We start from the raw sequence: 21,897 nt of genomic DNA, 5'->3' as shown, positions 1-21,897 counted from the left end.
GGAGGAAACCCACGCACACAGGGGGAGGACGTGCAGACTCCACACAGACAGTGACCCAGCCGGGAATCGAACCTGGGACCCTGGAGCTGTGAAGCATTTATGCTAACCACCATGCTACCCTGCTGCCCCATTGGCTGTATCTCTTTTCTCTTGAAAGAAGGAGGCTGAGTGTAACCTAATTGAGGCCTTTAAAATTCTGAAAGGTTTTGATAGAGTTGATTCAGAGAGAATGTTCCTTCTTGTGAGGAAGAGCAGAACTGGAGGCCATCGATATAAAACAGTCGCCAAGGTGTAAAATAAACACCAAAAAATCCAATAGGCCCATGACAGGGTGTAGGGAATCCCATGGAAGGGGTGGGGGAGTCCTGTGTGTGTGTGGGGGGGGGGGGGGAAGTCCAATGGAGTGGGGGTGAGGGGGGGAGGCGGTGGAGGAGTCCCATGGGGAGGGGACCTGGAATTCCCTAGGGGTTTGTGGATATCCCTTGGGGAGTCAGGGTAGGTCTGTGTAATCGCTACCCAAAAGCTAGGAGTGGTTTTAATTCTTCAAATTGGTTCTGTGTAACTATAGATATAACACAGTCAGAATCATCCTGAGTTTGTGATTTTAAATGACATTTTTGGATGGTTCCCAGTGCTGCCCATGGGAATTGTGTACTTCCCAGGCAACTGCCTTTTCAACTTTACCTGGGAACTTCTGGGGGTGGAGCCCCCCAGCACATCTTTGCAGTACCCCGCGGATACGACAGCCTGGAGCTTAGAAGTTACAACCCAATAATAATTTCACACCTCAAAACTGTTGAATTGTTGTTCTGGATTTGGATTGTAGCATCTGAACAGCATTCTTTCTCACAGTAATGCATTGTTTTGAAGCCAGCTATCTTTCCAGATTTGTTCTCTCAAACATCCTCAGTGTAATGTTAAGTTTCAACGGCATTACAAATTAGGCTACATCTGTGTTGTAACTACTTATTATTAGAAAGATCTAATCCAGCATCTGTTGACTGATGCAAAATCAGCAGATACTGATTCTGTCACAAATTGGCCGCAATCTGATAAACTGTGAGGCTGTCTAATAGCAGAGCTCTGAGTTCTCCGACAGAGGTATAAGGCTCTTTCTAAGTGATTTTTCATAGTTTCAGAGTGTGGCAGGACTTGTATTATGTTTAAATATTAAAGGGCAGCATGGTGGCGCAGTGGGTTAGCCCTGCTGCCTCACAAAATCGAGGTCCTAGGTTCGATCCTGGCTCTGGGTTCGCTGTCCATGTGGAGTTTGCACATTCTCCCCATGTCTGCATGGGTTTCGTCCCCACAACCCAAAGATGTGCAGGCTAGGTGGTTTGGCCAGACTAAATTGCCCCTTAATGGAAAAAAATTTATTGGGTACTCTAAATTTTTTTTTAAAGATCAGTAGGATGTCTCTACTTTAGAATATGTCTCCAACTTAATGTATTGGTGTGCACCCAATACTGTTTTACATCAATTGTTCCATAAGCAGTCTGGTCTGCCAGCCATTTATTCTGTTTGCACAAGGCCTTGTGAACTGTTCACACCACCACTCTTAAATTCATACTAAGAAAGCAAAGCACAGGTATTGACGTTGTACAGAATACATGGCAACCACATATTTAATAAATTCATAATTGTGTAGTAGTAAACACATTTTAATTAACACAGATATATTATTAAATTACCATTTTCTCACGTCTACAGAAACTTTCTATTTTGACAGCTGACAACACTTTTTCATCCTTCCCATTCTATCTCAATTTAGTATCATGGTGAGCTGACAGTCTGACTGGCATTTTGAACATTGCTTAAATTAGTTTTTACCAAAATGGAATTATCGTGCTGCTTCAAGACGCAAGTAAACACCGTGAGGTAGAGCTTCCACCTCGGGCACAATCGATGATCCAAGCTCAAATTGCACTGAAGATTGTGCCAATTTTAAGATGTTCTTTTTCTTAAGTTACCAATCAACAAGCATCACAGCTGCCACAAACTAGCACAGTTAGTCAGTCTTTCAGACATGGTTCTAAAATGTTTAAATTTAAAACATATTCCCTGGTATAGTTGAGTGGTAATCTGGTGGAGTTTAATAAACACATTTTTAGATTTAGATTTATTGTCACATGTACGAAGGTACATTGAAAAGTATTGTTCTGCCTACAGTCCAGGCAGTTCATTCCATGCATGAAAAAAACATCGGACAAATGATAAATACACAAAGTAAATACATAGACGTAGACATCGGGTGAAGTACACAGAGTATAGTGCTAACAAAGGAGAAGATGCGTAGAGAGATCAGTTCAGACCATAAGGGCTCATTCAGGAGTCTGATAACAGCGAGGAAGAAGCTGTTTCTGAATCTGTTAGTGCACGTTCTCAGACATTGGTATCTTCTGTGTGACGGAAGAGGTTGGAAGAGAGAATGACTCGGCAGAAGCAGTCTTTGATTATATTGCCCGCTTGCCCAAGGCAATGGGAGATGTAGACCGAGTCAATGGATGGGAGGCGGGTTCGTGTGATGGACTGCGCTGTGTTCATGACTCTGTACTTTCTTACAGTCTTGAGCCGAGTGATGCACTATCAATTACGACGAGACGAGAGTAGAGTGCAATCGAGGATATATAATGCAAAGAGGTGTAGCCTCCCGCAGCTGCTGCCAAAATAGACCTCAGACCTGATGAAGGTCCTGTCCTGGGCGCTGTACCGTCTGCTCCTGGTGGCGACGGGTTTGCAATCTGGGGTGAGGTTCGCAAACAGAGAAGGCGGGTCGACCTTAAGGGACGTGAGGCCGCAGACAGTAAGGGTTGGTAGGGGTCCGCCAAATTTCAGGGTTAGGCTCTGGAGGTTGCACTGGAAGTCCAGGCCGAGTAGCAAGGCAGCGCAGAGGTTGGGGAGGATGTAGAGCCGGAAGCCGCTGAACTCTACGCCCGGATGGTGAGGGTGGCGGTGCAGTACCCCTGGATCGCCACGGAGTGGGATCCGGAGGCCAGGGAGATTTTCTGGTTAATGGGGTGTACCATGAGGGAGCAGCGCCTTACGGAATCAGGGTGGATGAAGCTCTCAGTGCTCCCGGTGTCCAGAAGGCATGATGTCTCGTGCCCATCGACCTTCACTGTCATCAACGCGGTCGCGAGTTTGTGCTGTCGGGACTGGTCGAGCGTGACGGAGGTGAGACGCAGCTGGTCTTCCCCTTTGTGGGAAGGCCCAGCTTCTAGCACTATGTTTTTTTTAAACTAGCAAAAGACAATAGGCAGTTTGCACTGATCATAATTTGTGTTTATAATTTCCCCAACGTTTTCTGCTGGTTTGACTGATTTGGGGCAAATTGCGCCAACATAATAAACCTCAAGGGAGCAGAAACTTCAGGCCTTGGGGTAAACAAAAACAAATCACTGATCTTTTCTAGTTGTAAATCCCAGAAGCTTCTTTTTAAATGAAAAGATTGCAACATTTCAACTGAATGGAAGAATTAGTATATTGCAAGATCTGAACGTATTGTCGTACTGCCCTCTTTCTGTTAGCGAGGTACAAATAAAGTTAGTTCAGTAATGGCTGCCTGCAGTTAAGCTAGGGCAGGGTTTTCTGACCCGACTCGCCAGCGGGATCTTTGGGTTATGCAGAAGGTAAGCCCACGTATGGTGGTTCGTTGGTGACCAATGGTCTATTACCATTTGTCGCCGAAAAACATGCTGGGGTGGGGGAGGGGCAGAAAATCCCACCACTTGCCATACCCAGTGCAATACGGAATAATATATCCAATCCTGGATTTAATATCGCCTGCACTGTATGCTGCACTACAGCGAGTGTTTTAATTATTTATTTCTTGTGATGTTGAATGTTTAATTTTCTGTAGAAAGGTACCTAAGGGTCATCCTATATATACTGTTACACAGCTGGAATGTTGGAAGATTAGATACATGCTTTGTTCATTATACCAATAGTTACCATCAGTTATGAGAAACACAGCATTTCAGTCTATCAATGCTGTGTATATTGGGATTAGCTAGAGTCCACGAGAGGCCATAGACATTTCTTTCTGTCAGAAAGCGACGAGTGGTAATAGAGCTTGAGGAGCACCACCCGTATCAGGTGTGAGGCTATGGACAGGGTGCAGAGGAGGATGTTGCCTGGTCTGGAAAGTGTTAGCTATGCGGAGAGGCTGAATGGACTTGGAATGTTTTCATTAGAATGACGGAGGTTGAGGGGTGACCTGATAGAGATCTACAAGATTATGAGGGGCATGGATAGAGTGGATGGCCAGGCATTATTTCCCAGGGTATAGGGGTCGATAACCGGGGGCATAGGTTTAAGTTCCATGGGGCAAAGTTTAGAGGAGATGTACGAGGCAGGTGTTTTTACGCAGAGAGTGGTGAGTGCCTGGAAAACATTGCCAGGGGAGGTTGTGGAAGCAGATACATTAATGGCAAAAGACATCTCAGCAAATCCATGGATTGGATCGGTTTCAAGGGATACGGCACTAGGAAGTGCTCAGGGTTTGGCCAAGGATGGCATCATGACAGGCATAGACTTGGTGGGCTAAAGGGTCTGTGCAGTTTTATTCTTTGTTAATGGAAATAAAAATGTTCAGGATGTCTATTGATCTACAACCACCAATGTCCAAAGTGTCCAATTATCACCGGACCCCAATTTAAATTGTCGAAAGAACACCAAGCTATTTGATGATGAGTAATACAAGCTGGGGATGTATAGATGATTAGAAATTAAAACACGGGAAGAGGTCATTCAAGACAAGCTGTTTTAGTTTTCACTCACCATATGAACTGTAATGACAATTCCATGACTCTGCTCTGTTTTCATTATCTTTTATTTCACTTTCTCTCAGCAACCTATTCTTACAGGTTGACCTGGCCACTCTTTCAAACTAACTCTGGTAATATATTCCAAGGACTCCAAATCATCCTTCATAAATTAAAAAAAAGTGGGCTGGTTTTGACACTGTGGGTGGAGTACCCACCATCAATGTAAAAGTCAACGACAAGCCTGCTTCCACTTGACCAACTCGCCCCTGAGCCATTTAACAACCATCAGGCCTTCCATTGGCTTGAAGCGAACATGCTGCACCACCACCACCCCTCCCCCACTCCACTCTTCCAAGAGGAAATTCTACCTCTGAGAGCTCTGGTGAATCAGTGACGGCAACTCCCTTGTCCAACAGCTCCACTGGGAACAGTGGCCATTTTAGGGACTGCAGGCAGTGCTGAAGAAGAGACATCATTGAGTGTGGACTTAAAACTAATCTTGAGGTCTCACAGGGGCCAGTTAGCCAGACGTCAGCAAGCGGCAAGTGGATGGGGAGGAGGAGAGTTTTGCAAGGCCGGATCATCAAGCAGATGAGGAGAGGAAACCCAGGGGGCAGAATTGCCTTGGGAGCAGGCCTAAATTGGACCCTGGTTCAAAAACAACTTGATTTTAAAATTTTCATCCTTCTTTTCAAATCTTGACATAACTTCAACTCTTTATCTCTGTAATCTCCCTCATGCCCCACAATTCTGAGATATTTGTGCTCCTCTAAATCTGGCGTCTATGAGTATCCCCAATTTTAATTTCCCTCTGAATGATCACCATACCTTCAGCTGGCAAAGCCCTAAGCTCTCAAATTCCATCCCTAAACCATTCTGGCCTCTTCCACTCTTTCCTAGATGCTCCCTAAAATCTACATCTTTAACCAAGCATTTAGTTATTTTCACTTGTGTCTCCTGTGGCTCGGTATCAATTTTTTTGCTGTATTGTTTCAATTTTGAGTTTGAGAAGATTGTTACGTTTTGGGACTGTGTCTTTTAGTTAGAGTAACTGAAGGGGGACCCATCTGAAATCAGCCTGACACCACATCTGGCTGTTAAAGATTAAAGAGGGGCCAGGTTATTTTTTTTGGGAAGACGGTGCAAGGACTTGGGGACAATGGCTTGAGCATCTGTTCTCGCAGTGGTCAGAGTAGTAGTCTCCAAAGTCCCAGGAAGGTATTGAGAATATCAAGTTGTATTTCCCTACGACCTTTAACATAATAAAGCTTCTCATAGAGCTTCATGGGAGCATTAAGATGTCACAATCTACTCAACACCATTAACTCTCCCAGCGCAAGCCCAAATCAGAGGCGACTCCTCTCCGTCGAGAGAACTTAGGGCGGAATTCTCCCGCCCCCCCCCCCCCACACGCCGGGTGGGAGAATCGGCGGGGCACCGCGCGAGTCCCGCCACGCCGCCCCGGCACCAGCACGCGATTCTCCCACCCCCCCCCCCGAAATCAGCGCGGCGAGAATCACAGCTGGCCGCTCGGAGAATTGCCACTCGCCGTTTGCAAAAGGCCGAGCGGCGATTCTGCGGCCTGGATGGGCCGAGCGGCCGCCCCAACACGGCAGGTTCCCGCCGGCGCCGTCCACACCTGGTCGCTGCTGGCGGGAACTGAATGAAATGAAAAAATGAAATGAAAAATTAAATGAAAATGAAAATCGCTTATTGTCACGAGTAGGCTTCAATGAAGTTACTGTGAAAAGCCCCTAGTCGCCACATTCCGGCGCCTGTCCGGGGAGGCTGATACGGGAACTGCGCGGGAACACTTTGGGGGGGGGGAAGCCTGTGGGGGGAGGGAGGGGGGTTCCTGCACCGGGTGGGGGGGGAACCTCCAATGAGGTCTGGCCCGCGATCGGGGCCCACCGATCGGCGGGCTGACCTCTCTAAAGGAGGACCTCCTTTCCTCCGCCGCCCCGCAAGATCCATCCGCCATCTTCTTGCAGGACGGCTTCGGGGAGGACGGCAACCGCCCATGCACGGGTGACTTCATTTACGCAACGCCGCTTTTTACGTGGCGCCAAAGCCCAGCGGACCAAGGTTCCTAGCCCCCAGGGGGCGGGACGATAGGGGGCTGGGAGCGGGCTCCGACACTCCAGTTTTCACTCCGGCGTCGGGACTTTGTCTCCATTTCGGAGAATCACGCCCGTAGTCTCCCAAATGGAGAATTCCGCTTCTAAACGGTTGTGCTGTTAAACTGCCCATTTAGTTTCAAAATCAAAGAGAGTTGAGCTCTAGAGTATAGCCAATCTATATATCTCAGGTGGGTGAGCATGTGCCTGGGCAGCCCGATAGTGAGGTGGGGACGCTGGGCCACCTGCCACCCCATCCCGCCCAATCCCCACCCCCAGAATGGAATTCCAACCTCCCATCATGGATTTTCTGGATGACCGTCGCCACAGTACAAGGGTGACCTGACCCTCATTACATAGACCCCACCATACGAGAGACGGCCACCAGAGGCATTCTATAGTGCTTCACAGGACCATCAAAATGTTACAAACTCTACTGGAGACTGTTAACTTAGAAAAAATTGAACTCCCAATTAATAGTTGAAAGTGATACAAGAAGCAGAATTCTCCATTTGGGAGACTACGTTCTCTCGACAGAGAGGAGTCGCCTCTGATTTGGGCTTCCGCTGGGAGAGTTAATGGTGTCAAGTAGATTGTGACATCTGAATGCTCCCATGAAGCTCTATGAGAGGCTTTATTATGTTAAAGGTGGTCAGGAAATACAAGCTGTTCTTGTTAATCTTACACGGGCGGCACGGTGGCACAGTTGTTAGCAATGTTGCTTCACAGCTCCAGCGTCCCAGGTTCGATTCCCGGCTTGGGTCACTGTCTGCGCTGTGTCTGCGCGTTCTCCCCATGTCTGCTTGGGTTTCCTCCGGGTGCTCCGGTTTCCTCCCACAAGTTCCGAAAGATGTGCTGTTAGGTAATTTGGATATTTTGAATTCTCCCTCCGTGTACTCGAACAGTGCCGGAGTGTGGCGACTAGGGGCTTTTCACAGTAACTTCATTGCAGTGTTAATGTAAGCTTACTTGTGACAATAATAAAGATTATTATTACATAGATGTCCTCTTGTTCGGCCGTCATCAAGCACTGGAAACAGTCTCACTATGATTTTAAACGCCTATCACATCACAGCTTAATTTCCTCTTTTATAATAAAAAAAGGCCTGACTTCCTCTTTTCCACAAGTAAGAATTTTACAATTTTATTCATCATTCTTGATGCAAGGAGGACAGAGTTGATGCAGAAAATCTAGAGTAGAAGAATTAGCATGGATTTATTCAACATCAAACATGTTGTATACCATCTTGGCAAGAGTAACAAAATGAAAGACTACAGGCTAGATTTTCTGTCTGTTCACAGCAAATGGGCAGAAAATCGAACCTTCTTGTGCTTCTTGTGCCTCAGATAAAAGGCCAAGGAACCACAGAAAGAAAATGATTCACATCACCATCTCGGTAAAACAATCTCAGTGAAAGATCTAATCAAGAGACAGGCATATCAAATCTTCTTTGAAATTTAAATACTGTGATGTGTGAAATAGTGGGCCATGACTTCCAAGCTCATTTGTGTCAGATTTGGGAGCTTCCCCAAAGATGAACTGGGGAATTAATCTCAGACTTTTTACAGGAAGGAGTTTGCATGGCAAATTGCCACTAAGTGCTGACTTCCTCTGGACAATGGTTCTCTAGGAACCATCGGAAAATGCAATTTAAATCGCAAACTTCTAATGGTTCTGCCAGGGTTATGCTAATAGGTACTCCAAAAAAGATAGAAGAATTACAATCTGTTCTGTCTTCTGGGTAACAATGGTGAAGACACAAACTGACCACCCCAGAGAACTCCCTCCACACCTCGGCCACTCCACAGAACACACTAACACCTCCAACTAAGCCAACAGAGTCAACCTGGCACAGCGTGTGGTAGTCACCACTGATGAATATATTGTATACAGAGGATGTCGGTGTAGGTGTTTTGTGGTAAGGCCCTGTACTACAGGTACGGGGGTAGTTCCCTGACTGCTGGCACCGCCCAGTAGGCGGAGTATAAATATGTGTGCTCCCAGTACAGCAGCCACTTCTCCAGCTGCTGTAGGAGGCCACACATCTTAGTGTAATAAAGCCTCAATTGCATCCAACTCTCGTCTTTGTGTAATTGATCGTGCATCACGGTGGCACAGTGGCTAGCACTGCTGCCTCACAGTGCCAGTGACCCGAGTTTAATCCTGGCCATGGGTGACTTACTTTAACTGTTGGGAGAAAATTTATTGTTGAAAAATGTGAATAAAAATTATTTTTTTTAAACTCTCCCAGCGCAAGCCCAAATCAGAGGTGACTCCTCTCCATCGAGAGAACTTAGGACGGAATTCAATCCCCCACGGTTGACACAATTTCCCTGTGACTTTATCGGAGAGTTGATGCAAACTTGATTGGCCGAATGTCCTCCTTCTGTACTGTAGGGATTCTATGAATTCCAGCAGACCCTTGTTTTCCAATGCTACTCAGAGGTTGTGGCCCACTAGTGTACTGTAAATAATTAGTGAATGAATCTCAAAGGGCGGCGTGGTTAACACTGTCGCTTCACAGCTCCAGGGTTGCAGGTTCAATTCCAGGCTTGAGTCACTGTCTGTGCGGAGTCTGCACGTTCTCCTCATGTCTGCGTGGGTTTCCTCTGGGTGCTCCGGTTTCCTCCCACAGTCCAATGATGTGCAGGTTAGGTGGATTGGCCATGCTAAATTGCCCCTTAGTGTCCAAAGGGGTTGGGTGGGTTGCTGGGTTACAGATATGGGGGGGAAGTGTGGGCTTCAGTGGGGTGCTCTTTCCAATGGCCTCCTTCTGCACTGTAAATTCTATGTCTATGTCTTCATGAAGTAAGTTTTCAAAACCCTTACAGCTTCAGATGCAATGGGCTGCATTTTGCCTGCCTCTGTCAAGTGTGTTTTTGACAGGGCAGGTGCTCACCCCACCAGCTTGCTGCCCACCCCCCAAGCCCATGGGTGGGCTTCAAAATCAGCTTGCCTATCATTTTCAAATAAATAATCCAGAGTCAACTGGACTTGTTGACAAGCCGATTGACCCGATAATATGCTGCCATAAATGTTGAAAAATGTTTTCAAAGCAGGGAAGGAAGGGGTCAACTAATTTCATGGGGTGCCTTTGCATATGGAGGCAGCCCCTCTCCCTCAGATAGTACCCCTCCCCTTTTCTTCCTCCCCACCTCCTCCATTAAACACCACCACCCCCTTCATAAACTGCCCAACCCTCACTGTCCAAAAGCTGGACTTTGTTGTTTCTAGGATCCATTGGGCCTTGCAGTCCCAGCTGTGATGACCACTGCGTTCCTGGTACTGCAGAGTCTGATGGACTGACTGAATTCAGTTGGCTGTCAGCTGCCGAGGGAGGGAGGGAACTTACGCCCCAGTGAGATGGAAGTCCTACATTGCCCCAATTTAACCTACCCGCAGTGCATCATGGTTGCAGGCCAGGCTGGTATGGAGGAGGTTGGCTCCATGCTGTCTGTACTTCCAGTGATTGATCTGTCTGTCCCCGTAATATTCTGCCTAATGGTAACTTCTCTATGTTTTTATTTTTCACTCAGTACTGACATTGAACTGATGCATGAGCATTTCCTCCCCCTCCGATGTTATTGTTCCATGCCACACATCCCTCCTTGCTTGTCTGGCTGCCCAGCTCCCAAGCCCTTGCTCCTCCTCTTGGTTCTCCTGTTCACCTCCTCGCTCCCAGAACATACTCATCACTCCCCTCACTGCTTCGCTCGTCTCCCAATCACCACCCCACCAGCCGCAAGCAAGGCAGTGAAGACTCAGGAAAGGAGCAGTGAGAGGTTGGGAGTGGGGCAGTGAGCAGGGTGATGAGCAGGAGGCAGCTAAAACGGTGTTGACTTTGGGCTGAGTTTAATATGTGCCATCTCTGGTGCGGACAGAGAGCTGGGGTGTTGCCGGCTGGAAAGTCACAAGCACTAAGACTGCATATGTGGTAAGTGCATGCTCTGCAATTGCAGCGTCATCAGAAGCAGCTTTTATTATTTTGGAGAGTAAGGTTTATGTAATTAGCAGATAAACATTGTGGAATAAAGTATGGGCGTGATTCTCTGGAAACATTTCTAAGTGTGGTAGCGAGCGGGAACTATCGTGAGCTTCCCGCCGCTCGGCCCAGCCAAACCGGCAACGCTATTAAACGTTAATCAGTCCACTTACCAAGGCCCCAAGAGCTCCTCATCGCAAATGAAGACTTGCCAGCTGATTCGCCGGGACCGTGGAGCTGTGCCCCATCACCTGGGTGTTCGGATTTTGGCTGCTGTATGTGAGGTGTTGCCTCCCGCAGTGTTCAAGCACAGTGTCCAGGCATCAAGGTGTGATTGGGATGCTACATGGTCTGACCACCCACGGGGATCCACTTAGGTTGTGTGAAGTGCTCACTTAACCATGATTACCAATTCCCTATGAGCAATAGCCTTTAGCCGCCCGGCCACAGGCCTCGGAAGTCAATGGGGGTTATAGGTGGTCGGTGGGGCAGACAGGCAGGGACAAGGCCTGCCCCCTGAATGGGTACACATAATCAAGGGGATGGCATGGTGATGCCGCATGCGGTTGCCCAGCCTGTTGCCCCCCAGTGCCACCACCCCTCATCATCCCATGGTGACCCACCCCTGCAGAGGGCCCCCAAACCCAGCAGATGGTCCCACACCCACCTTTTTTTAAAAGGAGTATTAATCGCCGCCAACGTGACCACCTACTAGGGAGGCTGCTGAATCACAGGAGGCCTTTGGATATGGGGTGGCCCTCGTTAATTGTATGGAAATAGTGCTTAACTGTTATTAACTAGTTTCCCGCCTTGCTACGCCGAGATCCCGATTTCATCTACTGGAGCGGGACGGTTGCATCGCAAACTGTTTTCCGCCTGGCTCGGATCTCCTTTTTGGCCTCTCCTGCTATTCACTGGCCTCATTTCGCTTGACCCTATCCTCGTAACCCAGTAATCCTACCTATCCTTTTGGGCACTAAGGGGCAATTTAGCATGGCCAATCCACCTAGCCTGCACATCTTTGGGCTGTGGGAGGAAACTGGAGCACCCGGAGGAAACCCACACAGACCTGGGGAGAAAGTGCAAGCTCCACACCGATAGTCACCCAAGGCCGGAATTGAACCCAGGTCCCTGGGGTTGTGAGGCAGCAGAGCTAATCACCGTGCCACCATGTCGCCCATACTGTGCCACCGTGTCGCCCTTGGAGTCTATGGAGTTCTATAGAGAATAAATAGTATGGAAAAGATGATCCAGAATATTGTGGAAGATAAGAATGCACTCATTTCATGTGATGAAATGTAATTTTAGGACTGATTTTGGGATGTTTTATTCCATGCAGGGTGTGACTAACATTTGAAATTGTCTTCTGGATAGAGTGATAAAGGGGAAAACCCTGGAGTTATTTATGAAACAAGTAGATGGAGCAATGGGGATGTTTAAGGTCTTCCTGGGTGGATGATTTAGGATGGGCCGAGTGCCTTTCTCATGCACAATGACCTTCTTGCAGACAGCCAAGCAGTGAGGAGCATTTCTGCAACACAGAGCTTCTGGGGTTACGTACATTGTCCCACCATAGTTATGGTGCACCAGCAGAAGCTTGCTACAGAAATTTCAGGTGAAATGTTAAGGGTGGGTCAAATAGGAGTGTCTGCATTCTCTAAATATTTAACTGAAATCTGTATTGGTTTAAAACTGTCTTTGATAAATCTAATAAAATTCTTGAGTTGTATCAAACCCAAGATATGTGAGATTCATCCTTCATATTTCTCTGGTGTCAGATTGACCTTAGATTAATGTTGCAACTTCAGCACTGATGTGCAGTGGCCTTTACAACAATGTGAGGATTACAGTTGAAACAAATTTCTTGAGAGAGGCTGAGTTGAAGGGTACCGGTTGTGTGCATATATGAGACACTGAGCCGTCGAAGAGCCTTCTACCATGCTATAAATAATAAATCAGCCGACAAACTGGGTGGCGCCATGCCTTTTTTCAGGCACTAAATGTGATGGGAAAGAAACCCACATTCAGAACGAGCTAGATATGTGCCGATTGCCATATTGGTGCAGGCAAATGACCAGGGTCCATACCTGAAAGCAGCATTGGGTCTTGTTCGTTTTTAAATAACGGGCTTAATGCTTCTCACCCCTCTGTGACATTGGTTGTCCTGTGCTCAAAGCCAGCACCAGGCAAGCCATGTACTGGAAATTAGGTTTCATGTGAACTAATGTTGGGCCAGAATGAATAGTGTCTTTGTTTAATTGGGAAAAGTTCCACCCAGAAGGCCACCCCTTAGTGTCCCAATAGCACCCTTGATCATGATATTGATCTCTCAACAAATGATTTGCCATTGCACAGATCTCTGTCAACCACTTCCCAATCATTAATACCCTCTGCCCATTTGGGCATCACTACCTCCCTCTCGATTGCCCTCCTTCTGGTTTTCCCCTTAAAGAACTTACCTGAGCGCCGTTGCTGAAATCGCAGCAGTTTGATCATCCAGTCCTTTTCTCTTGCGAGCTGTTGGGGGGGCAGCCATTAGGTGGTTGCAGCTCACTGACCAGATGCTGATGAAGCCCAAGGCTTGATATTGGGTTGGATGAATTATGTGCCTCCGACTTGCCTGTGGGCCCGCTCAAAATTTCTAGGCCTTTTTTACCTATGGTGTAGGTTCAGAGGAAGTACCACGTTGTATAACATTGCTTTTATTTTTTTTGATTACAGTGTAAACTTGATTATCAAGCTTGTTCTTCACATAAGACGATCACCTTGAGATGCAAGGGGCCTTGCCCTTGTCTTCCTGGTCAAGAAAGTGTGAAACTGAAAAATGAAAAGACGGGTAAGTCACAAAAAAGCTGAAGTAATCCCATATATTTAACAGATCAAATTACAGTTTACTTCTCTATTCAATAACACTCCTCTGAGCCAATGATTTGATTCAAATTGATTTCTAAAGCACCAAAGAGATTATTTAAGATTGGATACCAAAGGGTGAATTTAAAGTAGTAAGATTGTTTTTTAAAGTTATGAAATTTAAGTAGGTGAGGTTAACTCTAGGGACAGGAAACAGATTTCCATCAGAACTGGGTAGGTCCAGTGCAAACACACAATGCATAGCAAACAGAACACCAAAAAAACAAGGTGAACAAAGGAGAAGCAGCTTATCCTGGAGTACCAGTCTGAAACATTCATAAAAACATAGATGGCTTTCATTTTCAGGTGCGGGGATTGCAATTTGCAAATGGCGGTCCTGTTGGAGCAGGTGGCACACACACTTCGAACTGTCTCCTCATTCCCATTATCATAGCGTTCAGTGAGTGTGATCATGCTGCAGTTGGCTGAATGCTCAGGCACAGGTCTAGCAGCGTGCATGCCTAGCATATGTGTCCAGCTTGTTGAGATATGTTTAAGGGGACCTTCATCCATGAGCGCGAGGATGCTGCTAACTACCTTTTGAGCAAGTGGCTGCAAGTAGAAGCTAAAGAAATGCAGCACCTTGGAAGAGAGAAGACTCTGAGATTTACAGGCACAGCATGGCCTAAGTGATGGACGTCAACAGCACTGTGGCATAGTGGTATTGTCACTGGACTAGTAATCCAGAGACTCGGGGTAATGATCTGGGGACCAGGGTCAAATCCCACCATGGCAGGTGGTGAAAGTTAAACTCAATAAGAGCGGCATGGTGGCACAGTGGTTAGAACTGCTGCCTCACAGTTCCAGGGACCAGGGTTCAATTCGGCCTCAGGTGACTGTCTGTGTGGAGTTTGCACTTTCTCCCTGTGTGTTTGTGGGTTTACTTTGGGTGCTCTGGCTTCTCCCACAGTCCAAAGATGTGCAGCTTAGGTGGATTGGCCATGCTAAATTGCCCCTTAGTTTCCAAAAGGCTAGTTGGGGTTACTAGGTTACAGGGATAGTGTGTATGATGATAGGTAGACTATCATCTGTATATAATATGAGTAGATCATCATCATCTGTATGTGTATTATAAGTTACATGTTTTACTGTTGTAGTTCTAGCATCCCACCAGCAGGTGGTGCAAGTGTGCAGGCATGTGACCCAGACACACCATGTATTCCAGGACAAGGCGTTAGTAAGGAGTTGATAGCAGTCATATGGCAGTCTCAGACCATGGAGCTAGACCTCGTAAATAGTGCCCCCGATCGGCTACGCGCCTAACCCGGACCAACCGCCCGAATATAGCCCGGTCCCATATGAGGATCCCCTGTCCTCCGATCGGCCCGCCCCCAACCATGGCGGCTGCATACTGAGTCCACAGCCGCCATGCGAGTATCCTGAATGGCAGGACCATGAGTGGTCCACACCGTCGGGACTCCGGCTGGTCTGGGGCGGAGAATGGCGGGGCGGGCCTCCAGCAATGGCCGCAGGTAGGGGATACGCGGCACGCCGTACTTCCCGGGTACGCCGCTTTTCAGGGGCTGGAGAATTCAGGAACCGACAAAGGTCCCGATTCCATGCATGGAAATGGATTCTCCGCCCCGGCGCAGGACGCAATTTCAGCGTCGGAGTGCGGAGAATCTAGCCCCTCATCTGAAAGTTTTAATTACTTTAAATAATGCTAGTTTGGAGGGAATTGTCGGGGAAATGGGGGAGCTGGTAATGCTCCAGTACATTTGTGGTTGGTTAGAACAGGGCATTAATGGACCTGCACCATCCAGGCTTCTAGAACTTGTGTCAGATCAGCCTGAGAGGCTGTATGACATCATGATCTGCCCACTGCAAATGCTTCCTGTCCATGTATAGCACACCCCTGCTAGAATTCTTAACCAGTATGGAGTACCTGAGGGACTACAAACTGCATGGTCCTCATGTTTCCCTGGTTACATGAATACCGATTTGAACACCATTTGAGGCAGAGGGCAGGAATATTTCCATCACAAAGTTCCCCATCGTGACAGTGCCAAACGAGGATATCACTCATCCCATTCCTGACTTGACTAGCTATGTTACTGAAGGACAGTTTTGTGTTGATCAACACTCACACAGTAGACACATTTATCCTCCAATAAATGTACTTCCTTATACATTCCAGTAACTGTTTGGGGGCAGCATGGTAGCATGGTGGTTAGCATAAATGCTTCACAGCTCCAGGGTCCCAGGTTCGATTCCCGGCTGGGTCACTGTCTGTGCGGAGTCTGCACGTCCTCCCCGTGTGTGCGTGGGTTTCCTCCGGGTGCTCCGGTTTCCTCCCACAGTCCAAAGATGTGTGGGTTAGGTGGATTGGCCATGCTAAATTGCCCATAGTGTCCTAAAATGTAAGGTTAAGGGGGGGTTCTTGGGTTACGGGTATAGGGTGGATACGTGGGTTTGAGTAGTGTGATCATTGCTCGGCACAACATCGAGGGCCGAAGGGCCTGTTCTGTGCTGTACTGTTCTATGTTCTATGTTCTGTTTGCCTGGAAAAGGTTTCTTCTGGTCATGGTAGCACGGTAGCATGGTGGTTAGCATAAATGCTTCACAGCTCCAGGGTCCCAGGTTCGAATCCCGGCTGGGTCACTGTCTGTGCGGAGTCTGCACGTCCTCCCCGTGTGTGTGTGGGTTTTCTCCGGGTGCTTCGGTTTCCTCCCACAATCCAAAGATATGCGGGTTAGGTGGATTGGCCATGCTAAATTGCCCGTAGTGTCCTAAAAAGTAAGGTTAAGGGGTGGGGGGTTGTTGGGTTACGGGTATAGGGTGGATACGTGGGTTTGAGTAGGGTGATCATGGCTCGGCACAACATCGAGGGCCGAAGGGCCTGTTCTGTGCTGTACTGTTCTATGATGTGGAGATGCCGGCGTTGGACTGGGGTGAGCACAGTAAGAAGTCTTACAACACCAGGTTAAAGTCCAACAGGTTTGTTTCAAACACGAGCTTTCGGAGCACGGCTCCTTCTTCAGGTGAATGGAAAGGCTTGTTCCAGAAATGTTTATATAGACACAGTCAGAGATGCCCCGGAATGCGAGCACCTGCAGGCAATCAAATCATCAAAGATGCAGAGAGAGAGGTAACTCCAGGTTAAAGAGGTGTGAATTGTCCCAAGCCAGTTCAGTCGGTAGGCCTCTGCAAGTCCAGGCTTGTTGGTGGGGGCCGAATGTAATGCGACATGAATCCCAGATCCCGGTTGAGTCCGCATTCATGCGTGCGGAACTTAGCTATAAGTTTTTGCTCAGCAATTTTGCGTTGTCGCGTCTCCTGAAGGCCTCCTTGTAGAATGCTGACCCGGAGATCAGAGGCTGAATGTCCTTGACTGCTGAAGTGTTCCCCAACTGGAAGGGAACAGTCCTGCCTGTTGATAGTCGCACGATGCCCGTTTATTCGTTGTCGCAGTGTCTGCATGGTCTCGCCAATGTACCACGCTTCGGGACATCCTTTCCTGCAGCGTATGAGGTAGACTACATTGGTCGAGTCGCACGAGTATGCGCCGCGTACCTGGTGGGTGGTGTTTCCACGTGTAATGGTGGTGTCCATGTCGATGATCTGGCATGTCTTGCAGAGATTACCCTGGCAGGGTTTTGTGGTGTTGTGGTTGCTGTTCTGAAGGCTGGGTAATTTGCTGCAAACAATGGTTTGTTTGAGGTTGCGCGGTTGTTTGAAGGCCAGTAGTGGGGGTGTGGGGATGACCTTGGCAAGATGTCCATCCTCGCTGATGATGTGTTGGAGGCTGCGAAGAAGATGTCGTAGTTTCTCCGCCCCAGGAAAGTACTGGACGACGAAGGGTACTCTGTCAGTGGTGTCCCGTGTTTGTCTTCTGAGGAGGTCGGTGCGGTTTTTTGCTGTGGCGCGGTGGAACTGTCGATCAATGAGTCGAGCGCCATATCCCGTTCGTACGAGGGCATCTTTCAGCATCTGTAGGTGTCTGTTGCGCTCCTCCTTGTCTGAGCAGATCCTGTGTATACGGAGGGCTTGTCCATAGGGGATGGCTTCTTTAATGTGTTTCGGGTGAAAGCTGGAGAAGTGGAGCATCGTGAGATTATCTGTGGGCTTGCGGTAAAGCGAGGTGCTGAGGTGACCGTCCTTGATGGAGACGAGTGTGTCCAAGAATGGAACTGAATTTGGAGAATAGTCCATGGTGAGTTTGATGGTGGGATGGAACTTATTGATGTCATCGTGTAGTCGTTTCAGTGATGTCTCGCCGTGGGTCCAAAGGAAAAAAATGTCATCGATGTATCTGGTGTATAGCATCGGTTGAAAGTCCTGTGTGGTGAGGAAGTCCTGTTCAAACTTGTGCATGAAGATGTTGGCATATTGAGGTGCAAATTTGGTCCCCATGGCTGTTCCGTGCGTCTGGATGAAGAATTTGTTGTCGAAGGTGAAGACGTTGTGGTCTAGAATGAAACGGATGAGTTGCAGAATTGCGTCTGGAGATTGGCAGTTGTCGGTGTTGAGGACTGAGGCTGTTGCAGCAATGCCGTCGTCATGGGGGATGCTGGTGTAGAGTGCCGAGACATCCATTGTGACATTGTGGGAACATTCCTCGTCACAATGGATGTCTCGGCACTCTACACCAGCATCCCCCATGACGACGGCATTGCTGCAACAGCCTCAGTCCTCAACACCGACAACTGCCAATCTCCAGACGCAATTCTGCAACTCATCCGTTTCATTCTAGACCACAACGTCCTCACCTTCGACAACAAATTCTTCATCCAGACGCACGGAACAGCCATGGGGACCAAATTTGCACCTCAATATGCCAACATCTTCATGCACAAGTTTGAACAGGACTTCCTCACCACACAGGACTTTCAACCGATGCTATACACCAGATACATCGATGACATTTTTTTCCTTTGGACCCACGGCGAGACATCACTGAAACGACTACACGATGACATCAATAAGTTCCATCCCACCATCAAACTCACCATGGACTATTCTCCAAATTCAGTTCCATTCTTGGACACACTCGTCTCCATCAAGGACGGTCACCTCAGCACCTCGCTTTACCGCAAGCCCACAGATAATCTCACGATGCTCCACTTCTCCAGCTTTCACCCGAAACACATTAAAGAAGCCATCCCCTATGGACAAGCCCTCCGTATACACAGGATCTGCTCAGACAAGGAGGAGCGCAACAGACACCTACAGATGCTGAAAGATGCCCTCGTACGAACGGGATATGGCGCTCGACTCATTGATCGACAGTTCCACCGCGCCACAGCAAAAAACCGCACCGACCTCCTCAGAAGACAAACACGGGACACCACTGACAGAGTACCCTTCGTCGTCCAGTACTTTCCTGGGGCGGAGAAACTACGACATCTTCTTCGCAGCCTCCAACACATCATCAGCGAGGATGGACATCTTGCCAAGGTCATCCCCACACCCCCACTACTGGCCTTCAAACAACCGCGCAACCTCAAACAAACCATTGTTTGCAGCAAATTACCCAGCCTTCAGAACAGCAACCACAACACCACAAAACCCTGCCAGGGTAATCTCTGCAAGACATGCCAGATCATCGACATGGACACCACCATTACACGTGGAAACACCACCCACCAGGTACGCGGCGCATACTCGTGCGACTCGACCAATGTAGTCTACCTCATACGCTGCAGGAAAGGATGTCCCGAAGCGTGGTACATTGGCGAGACCATGCAGACACTGCGACAACGAATAAACGGGCATCGTGCGACTATCAACAGGCAGGACTGTTCCCTTCCAGTTGGGGAACACTTCAGCAGTCAAGGACATTCAGCCTCTGATCTCCGGGTCAGCATTCTACAAGGAGGCCTTCAGGAGACGCGACAACGCAAAATTGCTGAGCAAAAACTTATAGCTAAGTTCCGCACGCATGAATGCGGACTCAACCGGGATCTGGGATTCATGTCGCATTACATTCGGCCCCCACCAACAAGCCTGGACTTGCAGAGGCCTACCGACTGAACTGGCTTGGGACAATTCACACCTCTTTAACCTGGAGTTACCTCTCTCTCTGCATCTTTGATGATTTGATTGCCTGCAGGTGCTCGCATTCCGGGGCATCTCTGACTGTGTCTATATAAACATTTCTGGAACAAGCCTTTCCATTCACCTGAAGAAGGAGCCGTGCTCCGAAAGCTCGTGTTTGAAACAAACCTGTTGGACTTTAACCTGGTGTTGTAAGACTTCTTACTGTACTGTTCTATGTTCTATGAGAAACAGTTGTAAATTTCTAATATTCTTCAACTTGCCACAGATGCAGGGGCCTTTTTGCTAACTACTAGAGAGACTAATTATGTTGAAATGGAGCTGATATTAACCCTTTGAGAACTGAACTAAACCAAAGTCAAAGCAATATTGCAAGTCTTGAGTTGCTTTCTTTCTAATTATGCTGGTGGGGATAAAACTTTGTCAGATATTGGAAGTGAGGAAAGTGAGCACATTTCGACAACTGAGTCCTGCGAGTTTACAAAAAAATGGAAGTTAGGAATAGGAATGCATGATTTAATTGACTGAAAAATTCCATTCAGAATCAAGTAGGTTTGCTATGCTTTTTGAATAGTGACAAAGTCATTTTCCATTTGAGATGAATTGCTTCTTCGTCCACTGTGCATGTCTGAGTGTAGTCCTTCTGGCAAAAATAATCAGGTTAAAGTTATTCCCGGAAGTAGAGTAGACAACAGGCTGAAAACACAAAATTGGGATCAAAACTGATAAAGTTAAACATCTCTAAGCGTGCTCTTCATTATGTTCCAAACATTTTATAACCTAATCCCAAACCGTGTGCACTGAAGAGTCTTGACATTCCAATAAGTTGTCTGAACAATCCTATTAATCGTGTTCATTTGGATGGAGTCCAGTATGTTCACGAGTGAATGGTGTTACTAATACACAGGGATGATAAACAGAACTAGTGCTGAAAGAGGTGAAGAAATCTGTATTAGCTTAATTGATGGGCTGTTTATCAACATGTCAAGCAAATAATAATTTTTAAAAACCTCTTTCAGTGCAAGGTTTCTTTACAACCCATTACTTTGGAGGAGCCTAAAGCACGAATAAAGAAAAAAGTGTGCATTCATGTCTATGACCATCGTTACTGATAATTTGAACTTTACAGACCTTGTTGTGTGCTGAAATTGATCACAGTGAGAATAGACTTCTCACTTCTCAGAATAGACAGGACATCACAGGGCACACTGGAATAGAGATCATCATCATTGTGCTATTAAAAACTAGAACAGAACTATATGGGAATGCGTCAGGCTGGTGACCTGACTGTGATGGGCAGTAAGGCTGACGAGTAGACCCATCAAGCTGCCAGAATAAGACTTGAAATCAAATTGGAATAAAAGCTTGATTAGAAGAAGATGGATGACTTAGATTAAAGAGATGCAATCAGTAATCCAAGAGTTCTACAAATGAAGGAAGGATTTGGAGATACATCAGAGGAGCATGGGCTTTGAGTGGGAAAGAGACACGGAGCCAAAAGTTGTGAACAGTTTCTCAACTGTCGTGATTTAAGGGAGCATTGTTGCCCATTAAAACATTTTTGAAAAAATTGCTCTGGGACAAATGTTCTGCTCCCACCAGACCAACAGCGAGGGCCTTGACGGGAGGCCACAAATCAGTTCCCTGACTTCCCAGACTTTCTTAAAGGAAGGTGAAGTGGCCTGCAGAGATCTGTTGGGAACCCCATTTGCATCTCATGAATATTGATTAAAAGCCCAGCGCACCGGAATCTTGTCCCCCCTCCAAATTTAGGGTCCCACCAGCGGGAATTTAAATGCTCTGTTTCACAACTGTGTATGAGTGGGGATGCGCCTAGCGAGGTGAACTTCTTCCTGGACTTTCAGGCTTTTGTTTTTCCTTTCACACTTTCACTGAGGGAGATCAGCTGCCTACCACACATGCTTCACCAAGGCTGGCACAGGGTGGGGGGGGGGGGGGGGGGGGGGGGGGGGAGGTGAGAGCCAAAGAGCAGAGTGGGAGAGTGTATGGCTGTTTGGGTGCCGTTGGAGCCTATGAGATGAGGGTGGGGCGGGGCTGGATACTTCCTGCCCACCCCACCACGAGGTTCAACATACTCCTCACGGCTGCATAATTATTCAGCTG

General features: G+C 47.6%; 1 protein-coding gene across 2 annotated transcripts in view; it reads left to right on the top strand.

The window, feature by feature from the left end:
* LOC119965275 (testican-1-like) overlaps nucleotides 1-21,897 on the top strand; it is a 682,845-nt gene that overhangs the window by 525,744 nt on the left and 135,204 nt on the right. For both annotated transcript variants that reach the window (XM_038795794.1, XM_038795793.1), the window contains one exon: nucleotides 13,588-13,702. In XM_038795794.1, the coding sequence (XP_038651722.1) occupies nucleotides 13,588-13,702 (115 nt within the window). The remainder of the gene's footprint in view (nucleotides 1-13,587; nucleotides 13,703-21,897) is intronic.

Source organism: Scyliorhinus canicula, chromosome 4 (assembly GCF_902713615.1).
Source record: "Scyliorhinus canicula chromosome 4, sScyCan1.1, whole genome shotgun sequence".
NCBI classification, from domain to species: domain Eukaryota; kingdom Metazoa; phylum Chordata; class Chondrichthyes; order Carcharhiniformes; family Scyliorhinidae; genus Scyliorhinus; species Scyliorhinus canicula.
Note: the sequence above shows the minus strand (reverse complement) of the source record. Positions and strands in the feature narration are given on the sequence as shown.